General features: G+C 51.0%; 1 protein-coding gene across 3 annotated transcripts; it reads left to right on the top strand.

The window, feature by feature from the left end:
- The first annotated feature begins 238 nt into the window (after positions 1 to 238).
- Mfge8 (milk fat globule EGF and factor V/VIII domain containing) lies at positions 239 to 16,633 on the top strand. Of its 3 annotated transcripts, none has more exons than XM_021643739.2 (10): positions 246 to 402; positions 3,226 to 3,348; positions 3,542 to 3,673; positions 5,664 to 5,762; positions 6,004 to 6,185; positions 6,529 to 6,684; positions 7,305 to 7,449; positions 13,932 to 14,116; positions 15,627 to 15,776; positions 15,879 to 16,633. In XM_021643739.2, exons 1-10 carry the CDS (start codon positions 330 to 332, stop codon positions 16,014 to 16,016), a joined length of 1,383 nt encoding a protein of 460 aa, XP_021499414.1. In that variant the 5' UTR covers positions 246 to 329; the 3' UTR covers positions 16,017 to 16,633. The 3 variants fall into 3 exon arrangements, with proteins under 3 accessions (XP_021499415.1, XP_021499414.1, XP_060223379.1); XM_060367396.1 differs by lacking the exon at positions 246 to 402 and adding an exon at positions 1,456 to 1,536; XM_021643740.2 differs by lacking the exon at positions 5,664 to 5,762 and having other exon boundaries at positions 239 to 402.
- The last annotated feature ends 2,122 nt before the right edge of the window (positions 16,634 to 18,755 follow it).

Raw genomic sequence — 18,755 nt, 5'->3', positions numbered from 1 at the left:
TCCCCCTGGGCAAATTTTCCCTGTCCAGTCCACTCAGGAGAGGAGGCGGGAGTTGGCCTCTGGTGGAGGACTGGCGGCGGGATGCAGGGCGTGGTTCGGCGGGAGGCTGAGGCCCGGGACCCCCCCCCCCACCTCCACCCTCCAGCCCTCCCTCTTCCCTCTGTGGTCTGGGAGCTCCGCCCAGAGTCAGCCTGGGGCTGGTCTGGGCGGAGCACGTGGGCCGGTGGGCGGAGCCGAGAGCCTCATTTATTCCTGGGCGAGAGGAGCAGACGCAGCAACCCGCGGGTCCCAGCATCAGAGAGAGTGGACTCTTTCCGGAGTCCCGCAGCATGAAGCTCTCCCACGCGCTGGCCGCCCTGTGCGGCGTGCTGCTCTGCGCCTCCGGCCTCTTCGCCGCGTCCGGTGAGTCCCTCGCGCCGCCCTTTGGGCCTCGCCCCTCTGTTGCCCGCTGCTCGGAAGTTCTCGGCGGCGCCCTCCCTCCACCCTTACTGTTGACAAACTTGAGCCAAGCCTAGGGGACCCCCGCCGGGGCTGGGGCTGCTCCCGGATGGCAGAGGCGGACGTGCTCAGCCTCTGCGCGCTCTGCGTTGGGGCCTTGAGGTAGTGATAGTGGCTTGTGCACGGAGCGGTGACCCTGGACACCCAGTGACAGCCGTGCCTCCCCCGGGGTTGTGATTTACCCATAACAAAGGAATCCGCTGCGTCCGCTGCCTCTGTAAAATGAGGCCACCGGACTATGCCTGCTCTCTAGAGTCTAGGAGTCTTGTGCAGGTACATCTGCAGCTAACTTTCCCCGCAACTCTCTCCCGAACCTGCCTGGCTGGAGAATCCAAAGAACTTTTTTGCGCCCCACTTGTTGAGCCTACGTGAGAGACCGGGCTGTAGGTGGGGCTGGTCAGGAACGAGAAAAGGGCTTCCTGCCCCTGACTGGCCTTGGCCGGCTGCTTTATCTTCTCTAGCCCTCCTCCTCCGCTCGGAGGTCCCTGGTAGACATTTGGGCCGCGTGCAAAATGATGCTGGAGAAAGCAGTGCCCACATGGGGCGGGGTGAGCTCTGGGGCTTTTCAGGCAGCCCCTCCATCGTTTTTGTTTTTTTTTTTTTCTCCCCATAGAAATGAGACTGGCTGAGGCAGGAGACATCACCCCTGGGCCCAGCTCTGTCGTGTTAGCACAGGATCTGACCTAGGGCACAGAGCTGAAGGCATTGGGTGCCCCCAGCTTTCACGAACTAACAACTCCTGGTCCCTCTACTCGTTTTGCTTGCATCTCCGCTGACCCTTTCCACTCCTCCCTTCTGCCCTCTTCACAACCTTCGCCCTGGCCAAATGTCCCTGGACAGTTTCCGGAGCAGGACCCCGATTTGTAGAGGTGCTGGCGTCTCACAGGCAGGTGACCAGCCTCATTCTCCTTTCTGTTTTCTTCTCTGGAGCCTTGGTTTGATCCCACGTGTAGCAAAGGCTGGACGAGGAGCCCTTGTTGGGACAGGATGCCTTGGCCATTCCGGAGCTTCCGTGTGAGGCTGACTGTGCCCTTCCAGGTCAGAGGGGATTAACCTGCTATTTAAAGCCAGTGACTAATAGTTCTGCCGCAGCGCCTTAGGATCCCCAGGCCCCTGCTGAGGCGGAGTTATGTGGGCTGGTGCTCGTTAATGGTGTCGCCAGCCTCCAGCTTGGGAGACTGGGCTCCCCAGGGCCTTGAGCTTTGAGGAGGGCCCGTGTGCCTTGGATGGTTGACTAGGAGGAGAAGAGATATCTTAGGTTTGATCCCAGTGCCAAGTTTGGGGTCCAGTCTAGTAGAATGCCAAGGTTGGGCAGAGGACCCTCATGTCCAGCAGACCAGTGTCAGGGGACCCTGGACAGATGGGAGTAAGGTGAGCTTTTGGGGCAGGGTGCCTCCAGTCCCTGTCTGGGCTTGGAGCGGGGGTGGGGTTTGCCAGCCACGTGGCTGAGCTCTTCAGATCACAGGCCAGGTGATCTCAGGCCCAGCCTAGCCACCCTCCTCCTGTGTTCTCCATCCTGGCTGACAGTGCACAGCTGTCACCCAGGGCTCTCCAAAAGCTCTGGCATCCTTTCCAGCCTTCCTCCACCGCCTCAGTCAAACTCACCTGCTCCTGTTCCCTCTGCCCTCATGTGCTTCCTCATCATTCAATCTGGGAGCTTCATCTGCTGCCGCCAGACCTCCTGCACTTTAGGGGACCATCAGCCTTCTCATGGGACTTTCAGCCTTCCTCCTTTCAAACTTCAATCTGCAGAGAGAGAGAGAGAGAGAGAGAGAGAGAGAGGCAGAGAGAAAGGCAGAGTGGCAGAGAGAAGCAGCCACACAGACACACACAGACAGAAGACAGGGAGAGAGGCAGACACACACACACACACACACACACACACACACACACACACACACACAGAGAGAGAATATGACTGATTACAGCATACAAAGTCTAAACTTGTCATTCTTAAAGTCCTTCTCTTTCTGGCCTAAGTCCAGCCACATCTGCACCGTTCTCCAACATACCGTGTTCTCAGTGTATCTGCTTCTTTCTCTCTAGAATATTATTTTCTTATTCCTCAGCTTGTCACCCCCCCCCACACACTCTGTGATATATATGACATGTATATTTACTTCATTGTCTATCTTGTGTGAGCCTGAGTGTATTATATGTGCAACACTTGCTTGCAGGAGCCTTCAGTGGTCAGAAGAGGACACCAGATCCCCTGAGATAGGTGGTGGTAAGCCACCGTGTGGGTGCTGGGAACTGAAGCAGGGTTTTCTGCCAGAGCATTATGTGCTCTTAATTTCTGAGCCATCTCTCTAGTCCTGTCTTTAAGGTATATTTTATCTTAAAAAAAAAATGACGTACACCTGTCTCTGTGCGGGTGTGTGCATGTGAGTACAGGTGCCTGAAAAGGTCCGGTTTCAGACCCCTTGGAGCTGGAATTACAGGCAGTTGTGAACTACCTTATCCGGGTGCTTGGATCCAAACCCTAGTCCTCTGGAAGAGCAGCAAGTGCTCGCAGCCTGAGCCAGGCTTCTATCCTCGTGTGTTTCATTTTTGGTAGTGCTGGGGATTGAACCGAAGGCCTTGCCCATGCTAGGGAGGTTCTCTACCATTAAGCTCTATGCTTAACTGGCTCACTGGCTTCTTGGCTCAGGAGTCCAGTGTGTGCACGTGGTAGCCGGACTCTGTAAGGGCTTTTACCGATCAGTCATGTTTGAACTGTGGTTACAGGTGACCTCTGTGACCCCAGCATGTGCCTGAATGGTGGGACCTGCTTGCTGGACCAAGACAATAATGTCTACTGCCTTTGCTCTGATGGCTTCACCGGCCCCGTGTGCAACGAGACTGAGAAAGGTACCTGCTTCCCCTTCTCTTCCCCAAGTGGCTAGCCCTTGTTCCAATAGAAGCTCCCAGACACTTGGAAAACCCAGATACTTTTAGTATCTGGGCAAATCCATCTTCTCATCTGGGCCAATTCGGATGGATCATTTGAGGCTGGGCCCTGTGCTGTCTCTTGGACTGTTCTCAGCTCTTTTCTTGTCTCCAGGTCCCTGCTCCCCAAACCCTTGCCACCATGGTGCCAAATGCCGGGTGACTGAGGGCACACAGCGTGGAGACATTTTCACTCAGTACATCTGCCAGTGCTCTGTGGGCTACTCCGGCACCCACTGTGAGATCAGTGAGTACCAGGGGTCTCTTGTGGGGCGCGGACACTTGTGGTGAGGCTGCCTCTGTGGAGACTGAGGACGAGTAGAGCTTCAGTGAGCATCTTCTTGTCTGGGACCAGGCTTCAGGCCCAGCTCTCTCTTGGGACTTTAGGTCAGGCCTAGTGTTGGGGAGTGTGGTGACCAAGGTCATGGGAATGCCATTTCCTGAGTCCATAAGCCAGAGACATACAGTGTCAGAGCAAAATCTTGGGACTTTTTTTTTTTTTTAAACAAATAAGAGAAAACAGGCGTGTTCTTTAACTAGGAGCCCAGACTAGTTCAGAGAATCATCTTTGGGTCATGGCTGACCTATGGTCTTTTCACAGAGGTCAGGGAGGAGGGGGAGGCTTGGCAGGCTGGGTTGTCCTGTGCTGTAGGAAAGCTAGAGGCCTGCCTTATGGGGAGAAGCTGACCCTGTCTGACCTGTTTGACTATCCCTTTGGGCTCCAGAGGGCCTGGACGAGCGCCAGCTAACATTGCTGGCAGTGGTTCAGCATGCTGCCCCCAACTCTGCCCCAAGCATACCAGGGTTTTCTTACCCTCTGTCACATGGGAAGGGCTGTGTTCAGGCAAGGGAGGGAGGAAGAAGTGGAGAGAGTGTGTGTGTGTCTGTGTCTGTGTATTAGGGGTCTAGTTTCCAGGTCAGGCATTGGACATTGTTGGGGGGTGGGAGCGGGTGGCTTCTTTTCCTCTTTCACGTAGGTGTGTTGTTGGGCTGTGAGATTTGCTGACCTGTAGAAGAAAGACAGCTGGGTCAGCCATGTGGGGGCTGGGCCCCAGGATGGGAGAATGTGGACAGAGTGCCTGGAATGCTCCTCTTCAAGGAGACAGACCAAAGGCCTGGTCTTTGAAGGCTGGGCTTAAGCCTGATGAGTTTGAGATCCTTGTGGGGAGAACGGGAGTTCCCTGGATTGCCAAGGCAGCCTGGGTGGGGCCAGGTAAGCCTGCTAATTACGGAGTGGGAGCCGATCTAACCATGGTGTATCTGTGTGGGAATTAGCTCTGTAGGCTTCTCTCTGGCCTGCCAGGTCTAGAGTTGGCGCTAGGCTGGATGGTGGCACCTGGAGAGCAGCGGGTAGGTGGTGCCCACACAGGCTGCAGGAGTGAGGCGGCAGAGGGACCTCATTCTCCTTTGTTCATTATGCTGTTTCTGGTGCCAGTACCGAGGCTGTACCTTTGCATTCCTTGGTGGTGGGTATGGTGGGTGTGAGGCACCAGCAGGCTGACCTGGCCCAGGTCCTGGGGTGTCTGTTTGACATCTTATCCTCTGTCACATTGGTAGTCCCTGCTCAGCATGGGCCTACACTGCCGGAGTGCTGTACATTATCCCTGGGTTTCCCTGGCAGCAGAAGCCTGGACACACACACACACACACACACACACACACACACACGTGGATGTCCAGAGGGGTGGGGAAAGTCCTCATTCAACAGGCCTGATGACTGTCCTGAGTTTCTGGTGTGCTGTTGCTGGTGAGGCAGACGTGATGTGGCTGTGGCTGGGGACATGTTAACGCATGGGTGGATGGGTAAGGGCTTGGTGCTCAGAGGCTCAGAGGATGCGGAAGAAAGCCGAATGGTGTTCATCCACTCCCCAGAAAACTGTTCCTGGGCGGGATTCTAGAAAGCACCTCGCAGAGTCAGGTGTGATGTCAGAAACCTATAATTGGAACCGAGGCAGGAGAAATCACAAGTCCTAGGCCAGCATGAGCAACTGAGAGAGAATCTGTCTCAGATCAGTAAGGACCGGGGATGCAGCTCAGTGGCAGAGCCCTTGCCTAGCTTGCTCAAGTTTAATCCCCAGCTCTGCACATGCTCAGAAGATGAAGGAGAGACTGGTTGTGTGGCTTACCTTTGCTGCTCCATACTATCCAAGACAATTCCTCTCCCAAACCACTCCTCCTGGGTGAGCCAGGGCTGGGGGTGCTGAGGAAGAGGTCATGCTGGTCTTCTCTCCTCCCAGAGAATGAGATCATCTACAACCTGGAGGAATACTATCAGCCCAACACAGCCGACCCCACCCCGGCCCCCCATCCTGGTCTTTCCAACCACCTAGACTCCCGTGAGTTAACCCTGCTGGTCCCTTCTCTCTGGTGCCTCCCGTGCCATCTTCTCTCCCACTTCATCTCGGTGCTCTTCTGTGTCATCTGCTCTGAGTGAGGGTCTGAGACGCTCTCTGTCTTTCGGTCCTCACCAGAGGCCGCATCGTTTTTTGTTTTTTTTTTTTCTTTCTTATCTGTGTTCCTCACAGCTGGGCTCTGGAACTTGGGATTAGGCCCCTGATGGTCGCCCTCTCCCTACAGGTTGCTCCACAAAGCTGGGCATGGAAGGGGGCGCGATTGCTGACTCACAGATTTCTGCCTCGTCTGTGTATGTGGGCTTCATGGGTTTGCAGCGCTGGGGCCCAGAACTGGCCCGTCTGCACCGCACGGGGATCGTCAATGCATGGACAGCCAGCAACTATGACAGCAAGCCCTGGATCCAGGTAGGAAAAAGACACAGGGCGGGGTGGTAGGGGACACAGAGAGAGGTGAATGTGGCCGCAGTGGGGGCTCAGGATGATAGGTGACCCTGAGTGAAGTATCTGTAGATGGAGGGCAACTTTGGGCCTGGAGCAGGTAGGTGGAGCATGAGGAGAAATGACCTTCTTTAGATGGAGGGGGTTCAGCACCCACAGGCCTCTCTCTGGAGGGTCTTGGCACTCACACGAGCGTTTCGGAGCACAGGCTCTAGAACCTCAGAGGAGAAGGAACTAGTGAGGTAGCCAGTTGGATTTGGATGGAAAGAGCTGGATGACGAGGGCACTGCTTTTCTCACCCGGGGTCCAGGTGAACCTTCTGCGGAAGATGCGGGTGTCAGGCGTGATGACGCAGGGCGCCAGCCGCGCAGGGAGGGCAGAATATGTAAAGATTTTCAAGGTGGCTTACAGCTTCGACGGACGCAAGTTCGAGTTCATCCAGGATGAAAGTGGATCTGGGGACAAGGTGGGCCTAAAGAGGGGCTGCTAAAATTGGCATCCTTAAGAGTTTAGCACTGACCAAGAAGCAAGAGAGACCCTGACAAGATAGGGTAGAGGTGAATCTTCAAGTGCCCCTTGGTACCTAGAAATGTCTAGACCCCAGTTCACGTTCTGTGTTTACAGGACCTAATTTTACCTAATAGGTACAGACGGAGACTCAAAATAGTGCCATACCCTGGTAGGGGTGGTGGCTGGGATGGATCTGGGCTGCATTCTGACCATTTCAGGACTACGGTGTGCAGTTGTGAAGATGTAATTACTAAGTGGGCACCTTTTACTGCGCAGATACATACAATTCTGTCTTTCTCTCTGTCAGGAAATTACTGTTACCATAAAATCTCTTGAGAATGTACACAGAGATGCCCTGAATAGCCCTGTGTGATCAGGGGTTTATACCTGGGCCCTGTGATGACCAAGAGAGGGTTGGGAAGGATGCTGTCAAAGCAAGGGCTGCAGGCTGAGTCCACATGGGCTCTGTGGAGTCCGTTCTTCCAGGCTTCAGGCCTCTCAGGTTTGAAGAGGAGGAAGTCCCAGAGTGGGCTGGCAAGCCTGCTTCCTCCTCCAGCCCTACCCCCTCCCTTCTAGGAGTTTTCGGGTAACCTGGACAACAGCGGCCTGAAGGTGAGCATGTTCAACCCCACGCTGGAGGCACAGTACATAAGGCTGTACCCTGTTTCGTGCCAACGAGGCTGCACCCTCCGTTTCGAGCTCCTGGGCTGTGAGTTGCATGGTGAGTGCTGACATGTAGCTTCCTCCGTCCCCTACGTGGTGAGCTGTTCAGAGTCCTTCCCAGGAGTTCCTGTCTGCCAGTCCATTGCTCTGGGCATTTTGGATGGCCATTTCGCTTCTCGGTGTTTCTGCTTATTTTAATTCCTGGTGCTTCTAGAACAGGCAGCGAATTCCACGATGGCAGGGAACTGTCTGTTTCCTTTGTTGCTGTACTACTAGGGCCTCAGACATGTGGGTGCTTAGTAAAATCTTTGATGAGAGATGAATGAATGAATGAATGAAAGGACACGCAGATGCATTATTCATCCAGGATCCCTGGCTGGGAGGTGCAAGCATAGTGCCTTCCTTTCAAGCGTCAGCTACCCGCTTTGTTAAGTCATGCAGGTGCTTCTGGGACCCTAGAGCATGGAGCTTCTACAGATAAGGGGACCATAAAGCAACAGTTTGCTGCTGAACCGGGGAGAGTACCCTCTGGTGAGGTCCTTCTGATCATTACGGCCAGCTAGTTAAAGGCCCACTGTCTCTTTTTGAGGGTTTTCTCTTTGCAGCCACAGTGCCCTCTGCTGGCCACATGGGGTGGAAGTGGGGCTGGTTGTGCTGGATTAGAGAGCTCAAATCTTTATAAGCCCGCCCTCATGCCCTGCGGTGCTTCCTTTGCCTATCAATGGCATTGTTTCCTGTTACTTCATTTTAGATACCACCCAGTACCATCCTGAGCTGAGCTCTGAGTCCCATCGGTTTGTTTTTCTTCCGTCCAAGTGCTAGCAGCTCAGGCTTTTTGAATGCCAGGCACACATACCACCACTGATGCTCTCTCTCTCTCTCTTTTCTCTCTCTCCTTCTTGCTTGAGACAGGGTTACTCTACATAGCCCTGGCTGTGCTGGAATTCACTGTGTAGGGTAGACTAGGCAGGCCTTGAACTCACGGCGATCCACCAGAGTGCTGGGATTAAAGGCATGCTTCCTCATCCCCAGCCCCATCCCCCTTTTTAAAGTATGCATTTACGCTAATATGCTCCCATAACCAAACTTGGGGTCACAGTCTGTACCACAAGAAATCCAACTTGGCCTCCTGGCCTCAAGGACTAAAATGGCCAAATTAATGGTAAAAAGTAGGAAGACATTTATTCTGTGTAGCCATATGAGGGAAGACGGATCTCCTCAAGTCCATATTTGGTGTCCTGAAATGAGTTTAAAGTTTAAATAGAGGGCCAGGGATATGCACATTTGAGCAGTCCTGCCTGAAATGTGGACCCGCCCCCCACTGACTCACCATTGTCTGGGCCGCTGTCTCATCCTGGTCGGGCAAGTTGTTAGCAAGTATGAAATCTTTTTCCGGGTGGCACATTCCCCTCCACGTGCCCTTCTCCCATCGTGGGATTCCTGGGGAAATTTGCATTTCTCGGTGTCCATTGTTTCAGTAGTCTGATAGTCCGATGGAGAGACACAAGTAGCTCTTCAGATTATCAGTTTCTGCCAGGAAGTTTGTCCTTCTTCGAGGGCCGTTGCCTTTTTTTGTTTCATGTGGCTTAGTATCTGGCAGAGGACGATCCAGGTCAGGCCTGGCCACTGCTTCCTGGGATCTCCCAGCTTTCACTGCTGTCTTAGCCTGAGGCCTTTGCTTCTTACAGTTGCCAAAGCCGTGAAGCCGCGAGCGGTTTGAGGCTCAGAGTGGGGAGAGCTAAGCCTCACACCACGGAGAGAACTGTGCCATCTGCCTCCCTCTTTGCCTGGCAGCTGAGTGTTGATGCATAGTGTGTGTAGGGTGATGCCCAGGTGTCCTGGGAATCCACAAGCCTCCCCATACCGGGGTTGTTATTTTTAGCAGACACTGTCTTTTGTGACTTAACTATTTAATTTAGACATTTCATAAGTTTCCCCAGAATACTTAGATCCAAGGAATAACACAACTGAGGTCTTTGACTTCATGAAATTTGTATTCTCTCAGGGGAGCCAGAGGTGAGATTAGCTATGGTGGGTAAGATGGGTCAGTGGTCAAAAGGCCCTGCTGCTTTTTGGGAGGACCTGGGTTTGGTTTCCAGCATGTACACCAGGTGTCTTCACAACCATGTGTCAGGTCAGTTCTGGTTCCTTCTTCCGGCCTCCATGGGTATACATACACTCGGGCACACATCATAAATAAATAAATGAATAAAGAAAGAAAGAAAGAAACAGAAGAAGGAAGGTCAGCTAGCAGCAAGAACGCTGAAGGAGGAAGTGATAGTCGGGGTGGGAGGGAGCAGTGTGGGGACTCCAGCTGGAGAGCCTGTCTCAGGGAGATCTTGGAAAGAATATTTTAGGAGGAGAGTTGCAAGGACAAAGGTCAGGGGCCTGTTGAAGGACAAAAGAAAGCCACTGGGGCTGGATCCTAGAGTGTGCGGCAGAGTCCCAACAGTTCTTGAGTCCGGAGTTAGGATTGAAGTCAACAAACCAGCACACAACACATGGGACCTCTCTGCGAGGCTCTAGTAGAAGGTAGGCACCTTGCTTTATTCCAAGGTGCTTTATTTCTAAGTCAGAGCAAAAACACCTCAGCACAATGAATGAATTCACAGGGAAGCAAGCAAAAGGTGTGACTTTGACAAGACATCCTACCTGCTGTCTCAAACGAAAGGAGATAGACTCGGTGACTTATCACTGACTCCAGTGAAGGCCAGGTGAAAGCAGTCTTTCCACTGAGATCTAAATAACAAAACAGCCTGGTAGACCAGAAGCAGCTCCCAACAGGTCTCTCTCTTTTATATTTTAAAAATTGACCATAACTTAAGAGCTATGGAGCAGAAGATGTCTTAGGTTGTCTCTCTTAGAAGATATATTCTTACCCATCATTGGCACATGAATTCCGTCATTCATGCCCTATCTTAGGTTGATTATTTTTTAGGGAGATTTTGCCTGTCTTGGACTACCAACCTCCGATAGGGTAGACACTGGGGTTTAATCTCATGCAGATCAGATCAGCTGGCATTCAGGAAGGTTTTAGTTGTTATTAGTAGGAGACATGCTCCTAACAAAAGTAATAAGCCAAGTCCTATAACATTCCATAAAAGTGACTTAAAAGATGACCCCTTATGTAAATACCAAGCCTGAGAAACATAATAAAAGACTGTCAAACAATTAGAACCATTTGAAAGCTTAGAAATACAGTTTGTCAGTTTACATCGATGGCAAGAAACATTAAAGCTTGAATCTTGTATAAAAACATAAACATTTCCACACAACAAAGCATAAGGAAAATTTACATAGGCAGTTAAAGAGCTTCCCAAAAGTTTCTGTGGCAACCTTCCAAATATAGGTCTGCTGAAAACCAGAATCAGACCAAAGTCCCATAGTCAGTCCTCTTTTCCATTCTTCCTGATTTTGTTGAGAATCGTTCTCATTACCAGATTAATCAGGTCCAATCACGTTGTATAAGAGGTTTCTCTGCATAACATCTCACAGGAGTAGAAGGAAACAAAGGTGGGTCAGGAGCATAAGCCCAGTGCAGCTTTCCGTTCACCATCAGGACAGAATTCACCATGGTCAGCAGCAGGAACATCCTCCTTCCGGGGAGCATCTCCTGCAAATTGCACCAGCCATTCTGGGATTCACCTGGCTCCTTCTGTGTCCTTCAGATAAACACAAACATGCCCTCTTCTCCATATTAATACAGGGTCGGGGCCCTGCCATATTCCAATAATCGGATCTTTGCATTTTATCTTTGGTATTTGGATGCCACATGCAGGACAGCCTTGTATATCCACATTCAAAAATTTTAAAATAAAGAGAGCATGATTAAGATAATTCTGTGGTGTTTGGGGATATAACTCCTCCTTTTTTATTTTTTTGCAATTGGTTCTTAAGAGATCCGTGGGCACTTTCAACAATTCCTTGGCCTCAAGGATTGTATGGAATACTCGTTTTATGACTTAGAAAAACACTGAAAAGCTTGACTAATATATGCATTACCATTATCAGCCTTTTTAATGGAAGGAATACCAATTGTAGCAAAACACTTTAAGCAATGACTTATAAAATGTTTGGGGCTTCTTCTACTAAGAGAGTTGCCATGATAAATCCTGAAAAAGTGTCAATTGTTACGGGAACATATTTTAGTTTTCTAAATTCTGGGATATAAGTAATGTACATTTGTTGTTTAGAATGGTTTTAACCCTAGGTTTTAAGTAAGTTAACTTTATGTTACAGATTTTACTCATACCCAATAACCAATAATCTATAACCAAGACATATTGAACATGGTAAACTTATACCTTTAAGACAGGCAGACAAAACACCTTGCTACTTGTGAATCCTATTTTTTATGACCATAGAAGCTTTGTAGTAGAATTAACCATTAGCTTTTTTTACTGGAAAAACTGAGTAAAACTGCCTTTTTTTTCCCTAGCCTTAGCTTGACACTGTTCAGCAAATTCTAACTTCCATAACAAATGATCTTTTCCTGCTAAACATTCTCTTGCTAATTTCGTCCAGTCCCCTGGATAGAGGGCCTCAGTAAACAAGGACTCTAACAGAGCATGAGTAAAAGGTGCTGTAGGACTATATTGAGAGCATGCAGTTTTCAATTCTTATATTTGTTTACAAGATATAAGTGCAGGGACTTTCAGCATATTATCCTATCCATCAGTTTGCTCTAGCACTGGAAAACTATAAAACTCAAGTTATATCTTCTCTAAATTTTTGCCTAGATTGTTTTTTTTTTTTCTCCAACTCTGCAACCTCATCAGGATCTAAGTTATTTTTAAAGTCTTTTTCTAACAAGAAATTATTATCATTTAGAAGGGACATATAACTATTCTGGAGGAGTTGATGGTCTAATCTCATTTTGTCTCAAAGCTTCCCATCTTTTTATCTCTTTCTCTCTAAGCCTGAAAGTTTCACTTTCTCAGTTCCATGCCACATATACAGACTATCTCTAATTAAAATCCATACAAAAAAACACGAGGCCACTGCCTTGTCCCATTTTTACTCTCGGATTTTACTCATTGCTCCCTTCTTTACAATTGGATCTTGCCAACACTCTTGGTGTCTTTTATTGCTTCCCTGTATCTCAAGCCCCACGTTGGGCGCCAAATTAATAAACCAACACACAACCCATGTGAGTTTTCTGAGAGGCCCCAGTAGAAGCTAGGTGCCTTGCTTTATTCCAGACTCCTTTTAAGTCAGAGCAAAAGCACCTCAGCACAATAAATAAATTCACAAAGAACTCAAGCAAAAGGTCTGACTTTGGCAAGACATCCCACCTGCTGTCTCAAACAAAAGGAGATAGACTTGGTACCTTATCACTGACTCCAGTGAAGGCCAGTGAAAGCAGTCTTTCCACTGAGATCTGAATAACAAAACAGCCTGGTAGACCAGCAGCTCCCAACAGGAGTCGTGGAGGGTGATGAGCTCCATGGGCCAACCATTTCAGCAGTGTCTTCTAACTCCACTCTGGACCTGCTGGTTCAGCCATGAGCAGGTGCTGCAAGGGCAATTTGAGTGAAAACTGTCAGCTATTCCTGAGAGTGATCCTGGAGGACAGAGTGAGGAGACAAAAGCCATGCTTTGGGTACACACACCAGTAAGCCAGAAACATTGGGGTGCACCAAGGCTCCCCACTAGTTCTTAAGTAACGCTCTTGGGAAGATCACGGAAGCAGACCCGAACTCCAGGAATTCCTGGGCTTCACTAGCCTGTAGGTAGCTGCTGGAGGGTAGGAGTGTATGCCACAGGGCTTCGCAGGTCCTAGCATGGGGGATAGTGTCACATTTGGTGTGATGGTCAGGATCATGTGTATGAGATGTGGGCACAGTGAGGTTGTGTGAGGTGTCTGACTCACTCACTTGTGTCCAGAGAGAAAGGGAGGGAGTGCTGGGAGTCTGGCAAGGCCAGGAGGTCTTGGTGATCTTCTAGGTACAAGTCGGGGTAGTGATAGGGGTCGGAGCTGATGGCTGGCAGCTCTGTAGTGAAGAAACAGAGGAGAGCAAGCAAGGATTAGACAGCAGGGTTGGCCTTGGAAGGCAGATAGAAAGGCCAAGAGGGTGCCAATCGGGGTATGGTGGCCTGGTACCTCCTGTTTGGGAAGCTGAGGCTGGAGGATCTTTTTTTATTATTTTATTTTATTTTATTTTTTTAAGGTAGGTTTCTCTGTGTAGTCCTGGCTGTACTGGAAACTGGAGGAGCTCTTGAGTGCAGGAGATCAGAGGATGGGTTGTCACTCAGTAACAGTGCTTATAAGAAGCTGTGGGTTTGGCTTCCAGCACCATATAAGCTGAGCATGAGGGTGCTCACCTGTAATTTCCTCAGTGGGGAGGTGTAGGCCAGGATCAGACGTTTAAGGCCATCCTGGACTGCATAGTAAATTTAAGCTAGCCTGAGCTACATGAAATAATGCCTCAAAACCCAAACCAAACCCTAAATCAAAATAAAAGCAGTTAAAGAAGCACAGTCCTTTCTCCTTTACTGTTTCGTACCTACACATACTGGTGACCGTCCTTTTGCCCACAGGGTGTTCTGAGCCCCTGGGCCTGAAGAACAACACTATCCCTGACAGTAAGATGACAGCCTCCAGCAGTTACAAGACATGGAACCTGCGTGCCTTCGGCTGGTACCCCCACTTGGGGCGGCTGGACATGCAGGGCAAGATCAATGCTTGGACTGCTCAGAGCAACAGTGCCAAGGAGTGGCTGCAGGTGAGAGTGGGCGGGATTTGTGACCTCTGCGGAGCCCCACCTTCTGCTCTGCGGAGGGTTTCCTGAAAAGTCTCGATTTTCTTTGCCTTTTCTTTCTTCCTCCCATGCTTCCCTTTTTCTCTTAATCCTGCTTCCACCAAGGCCCTCACGTGAAAAAGGGGTGTGAATACACACACACACACACACACACACACACACACACACACAGAGAGAGAGAGAGAGAGAGAGAGAGAGAGAGATATGCAGGAGTAGCATTTTCCTGTGGCAGCATGGAAGGATGGCAGAGGGTCCTTTAGGACTTCAGCAACGCACAGATGTTCTCCCGTTCAGTATAACTGTGCAATCTCAGCGGAAATGGAAAACCAGAGGGAGGGTTGCTGATGGGGAAGCCGAGTCCTGGCCGATTGTGTGGGGTCTTACATGCTGGTTTGGGGTGAGCTGGGCTCATAGCCTAGATCTGGGGCTGCATGTCCAGGATGGTCAGGGACAATGACGAACACTTGTCTGTAGGTGAGAGGTGCTTAGTTGGAGTTGGTTTCATTAGGAGCCAACTGCTCCTGGGCACTCTCTCAGGACCTCATGGGGCTCCAGGAAGCCTGACAGGTTTCAGAAGCCGTTTCCTCTCCTGCAGGCTGTGGCCTCTCGACCTGTTCATCATATCCCAGTATACATTTGATACAGGAGCTGGCAGGGTTGGCCAAAGCCCGGACCTCTGAAATATACTCCACTGAGCTTTACTGTGCTGGAGTTTGTGTGTGTTAAAGTGAATTATTTCTGTGCTTTTATTTATTTCGTACTTCACATTTTTGTGTTATTGGAGATAGAACCCAGGGCCTTGGGCATTCTAGACCAGTGCTCTGCCACTGAACTGTATCCCCTGTCCTTGGTACTTTGAGACAGGTGTTGCTATGTAGCCAGGCTTCATAGCTTTCAGCTCTATCCTCAGCCTCCCAAGTGCTGGGGTTAGAGCTGGGTGGCATCATACATGGCTTTATGTTCATTTTATGGATGAGTGTCTTTGTAAGGTTTACTATTGCCGTGATAAAACACCATGACCAAAAAGCAAGATGCGGAGGAAAAGGTTTATTCAGCTTACAATTCTATATTGCTGTTCATTACTGAAGGAAGTTGGGACAGGAACTCAAATGAGGCAGAAACCTGGAGGCAGGAGCTGATGCAGAGGCCATGGAGAGGTGCTGCTTACTGGCTTGCTCCACATGGGTTGCTCAGCCTGTTTTCTTGCAGAGTCTAGGACCGCTGGCCCAGGAATGGAACTTCCTGCAACATGCTGGGCCCTCCCCCATCAAACACTAATTGGGAGAATGCCTTACAGCTGGATCTTAGGGAGGCCGTTTCTCAACTGAGATTCCCTCCTTTTAGATAACTCTAGCTTGTGGCAAGTTGCCTGGTCAGCACAATGAGGAAATGGGCTAACAGGTCATTCCCCACTGTGTCTGCCTTTACACCTTCCTGAAGAGGCTTGAAGCTAGAACATTGTTTGTTCCTGTAGGTTGACCTGGGCACTCAGAAGCAAGTGACAGGAATCATCACCCAGGGGGCCCGTGACTTTGGCCACATCCAGTATGTGGCGTCCTATAAGGTGGCCCACAGTAATGACGGCGTGAAGTGGACCATGTATGAGGAACAAGGGACCAGCAAGGTGGGAGTCTCGTCAAGATGCGGTTCCTGGGACACTGTGGGGTCCTGAGGGGTGGGGAGGTGGCAGGCTGTGGGGTACTCCTGACGCTCCAGTTGTCTCCAGGTCTTCCGTGGCAACTCGGACAACAACTCCCACAAGAAGAACATCTTCGAGACCCCCTTCGTGGCTCGCTACGTGCGCATCCTTCCGGTGTCCTGGCATAACCGCATCACCCTGCGCCTGGAGCTGCTGGGCTGTTAGTCCTTCCGGCCCAAGTGACCAGAATGGCCGGAGGCTGAGGGGCCTTGCGTCCCTGCCTCCCAGGTCCTGCTGCCTTCTGTGGCTGACTGCCTTCTCAGCCCTCCCTCTGATTGTACTGCAGCCGGAGGCAGGGGGAGGGGTTCTCAGACTTGCCCCTCACCCTGTAGCCTCCACAGGCCTCCTGCTAACCCCTTTTCTCAGGCATTCTGGGGGAGTCGGATAGGTCTGAGATGAATAGGGAAGAAGAGCGAAGTCGGGGTACGTGAGCTATCTGTACCAACCACCCCAAGTCCTAACCTTCCTGCCAGGGGTTGACTCAAGGCTAAAGGGACCTCTGGCTCCCCGCCCTGCTCTGCACACCACACATTCCTCCATTTTCCATTCCGGGAAGAAGAGGCCCATGCCTGCTTGCTGCCCCTTGGGTCACCAGATACCGCCTCTTATCTCCCAAGACCCCTCTTGACCCTTGCTCTGCCGCCTCGGATGGCAAGGGCGCTGGTGGGTCTGGAGAGACAGGTGGGCTCTGGCTGGTTGGCAAGCTGGCTGTGGGGCCTCTGCTGGCTTGCTACCCAGGTTAACAGGCAGATTCCAAAATACATTTGTGTTCTCCACTGGAACTTCTGTGCCTCCTCATTGCCCTGTCCACCCCAGACCGCCCGGGGCTGCTTTCTGCACCCACCCCCACCTCCACCCCTGTCCTCTAGAGCCCAACACTCTTGTGTCACTTGTCAGATTGCAGATAGCTTAAAAGCAGGAGTCGGAGACTGTGAGTGGGGTGGGGTTAGGAGTCGGTTTCCTTCTCCTCCAAGCCTGACACACATCTTCCCCTGTCTCTTTACATCTATATACTGCCCTGGGTCTGGCCCATAGCTGGCATCTGGGGAAGGGTCAGGGAGGGCCTGGCAGAGAGGTGGCTCCTGTGAATGCCCCTGCTCCCTTTCCTCACTAAGAAGGTGGGTGAGGCCTGGCTACTGTTTTCTCCTTTGGGAGTTTTCATTTTCTTTGTAAAAGGAGTGCTGGACTGGAGACTTTATTAGAAGCCCAGCAAACCCGGATTTCAGAGAAAGAGGGCCCTGGTGGGCTAGGTGGTGGGGTGGGTTTGGGGCTGAAGGGATGCAGAGTAGAACAGAAGGAAGGGGTGAGGTGGTAGGATTATGGGCAAGAGCATGCTGATTCCTAAAGGCCACTGGTAGAAGGAAAAGGGCTCTCTGCTCTGCAGGGGACCATGGGAAGTGGCCAGTGGAAGCTATGCTGGCCTGTGCCCTGGTCTTCTGGAGAGGGTTGGCTGGCTAGCTTGGAAGAGGGTGTCTGAAACGACCACCTTTTTCAAGATTTCTGTCCCATGAGAGCTTTGGGAGCCACACGATGGCTCTCTGGGAAGCAGTAGGGCGGCCGCTTGGCTCCTGAAGGGAAAACAAATAGTTGTATTTAGAATCACATAAGGGACCCTCACTGGAAGTGCTGCTTCCTGAGAGCTGTCCACTCTTGGCAGGGCTTCTTGTGGACAGGACAGAGTAAGAGGCTCCGTGGTATTCTCCCCACAAAAGAGATGGGAGACTGTTCGACCCTGAGGGCATCTCAGCCTGAAGCGTTGCTTGGGCATTTCACTGGAGTCCTGTGGGTGGAATTCGGAATCTAGACTTTCCGGGGTTTGTTGTCCTCGGTCCTCCTTCCTGGAGGGCACTACCCAAGTCCCTGCTCTGGCCTTCCCTGAGGACCAGGACCAGCAGGGGATGGGAGAAGCACCCCCTTTCAGAAACACTGCTTGGGATGGCTTTGCCACCTGTGAGTTCACTGCACAGGAAATGACACCTCTCCCCACATTTGTTACCCAGATCACACTGAACAGCTGTTTCTGTGGGCCAGACATTTGGCTGGGTTGCTGGCACATGGGTAGATGGGGCCTGGAACACAAGCCCCCCACCTGGTGTGGGAGGCTAGTATTGCCCAAGCTTGTTTCTCGTTTTTGTCTTTTGTAGCCTTGTATGCCTTGGCCACAGTCTTGAGAAAGTGTGTGTTCCGTGGTCCTAGCCCGGAGCCCCTCACTTTGACTTTCGTTTTTTTTGTTTTTGTTTTTTCCTTTCCTGCCTGCAGTCTAGACCACCAGACTTGATACTCTCCTGTCTACTGACCACCCTATCATAAGCTGTGCCAGTAGACCCTTCCAAAACCACAGACTGTCAGCACTGAGACCACCTACCCTGCCTAGCCAGGGGGCTAGGCTCCTGTCTGTTCCTAGTTTAAATATGGCAGAGTGTTCTGGAGCCTAAAACTTCAAGGCAGACAAACATGGCTCGTATCCTAGCTCTGAGTGACATTGGTTCTTTGATCATCTACAAAACGGAAATAGGGACTAAAGGAGAAATAGCAGAGAGCACTGATGCCAAGCCTGGCCCAGGCACAGCCTCAGGGGCTTGTGGGAGTTTCTTCATTGGTACTTGTATCCTGTTTCTTCATCAATCCATCCAGGGGAACCTTCACAGCATCCTTTGCTTGTATGCCTGGTATTCATTTTAGAGGACACACACACGGTCAGGGCTAGAGGTGTGTTTAGAAAAGCCTGGACTCATGACCCCTGTGGCCTTTCTCTGAAACCCTGGCTGAAGGACCTCCTTAGGTTTCTCTGTTGAGGAAACAACTAGGCCATGCAGGCCAGGGCCTGGTCCTTTTGGACAGGAAAGAAAACACCCTGTCCAAACAGAAGCATCCTGAGATGCTGCTGTCTGGGGGACAGATGTC

The sequence above is a fragment of the Meriones unguiculatus genome, chromosome 14 (assembly GCF_030254825.1).
Source record: "Meriones unguiculatus strain TT.TT164.6M chromosome 14, Bangor_MerUng_6.1, whole genome shotgun sequence".
NCBI lineage: Eukaryota > Metazoa > Chordata > Mammalia > Rodentia > Muridae > Meriones > Meriones unguiculatus.
Note: the sequence above shows the minus strand (reverse complement) of the source record. Positions and strands in the feature narration are given on the sequence as shown.

Coding starts and splice junctions, on each gene's coding strand:
- Mfge8 (XM_021643739.2), top strand. CDS start 330: ATGAAGCTCTCCCACGCGCTGGCCGCCCTGTGCGGCGTGCTGCTCTGC. Junction 5,763..6,003: donor TTCCAACCACCTAGACTCCC/GTGAGTTAACCC, acceptor CTCTCCCTACAG/GTTGCTCCACAAAGCTGGGC. Junction 15,777..15,878: donor AGGAACAAGGGACCAGCAAG/GTGGGAGTCTCG, acceptor AGTTGTCTCCAG/GTCTTCCGTGGCAACTCGGA.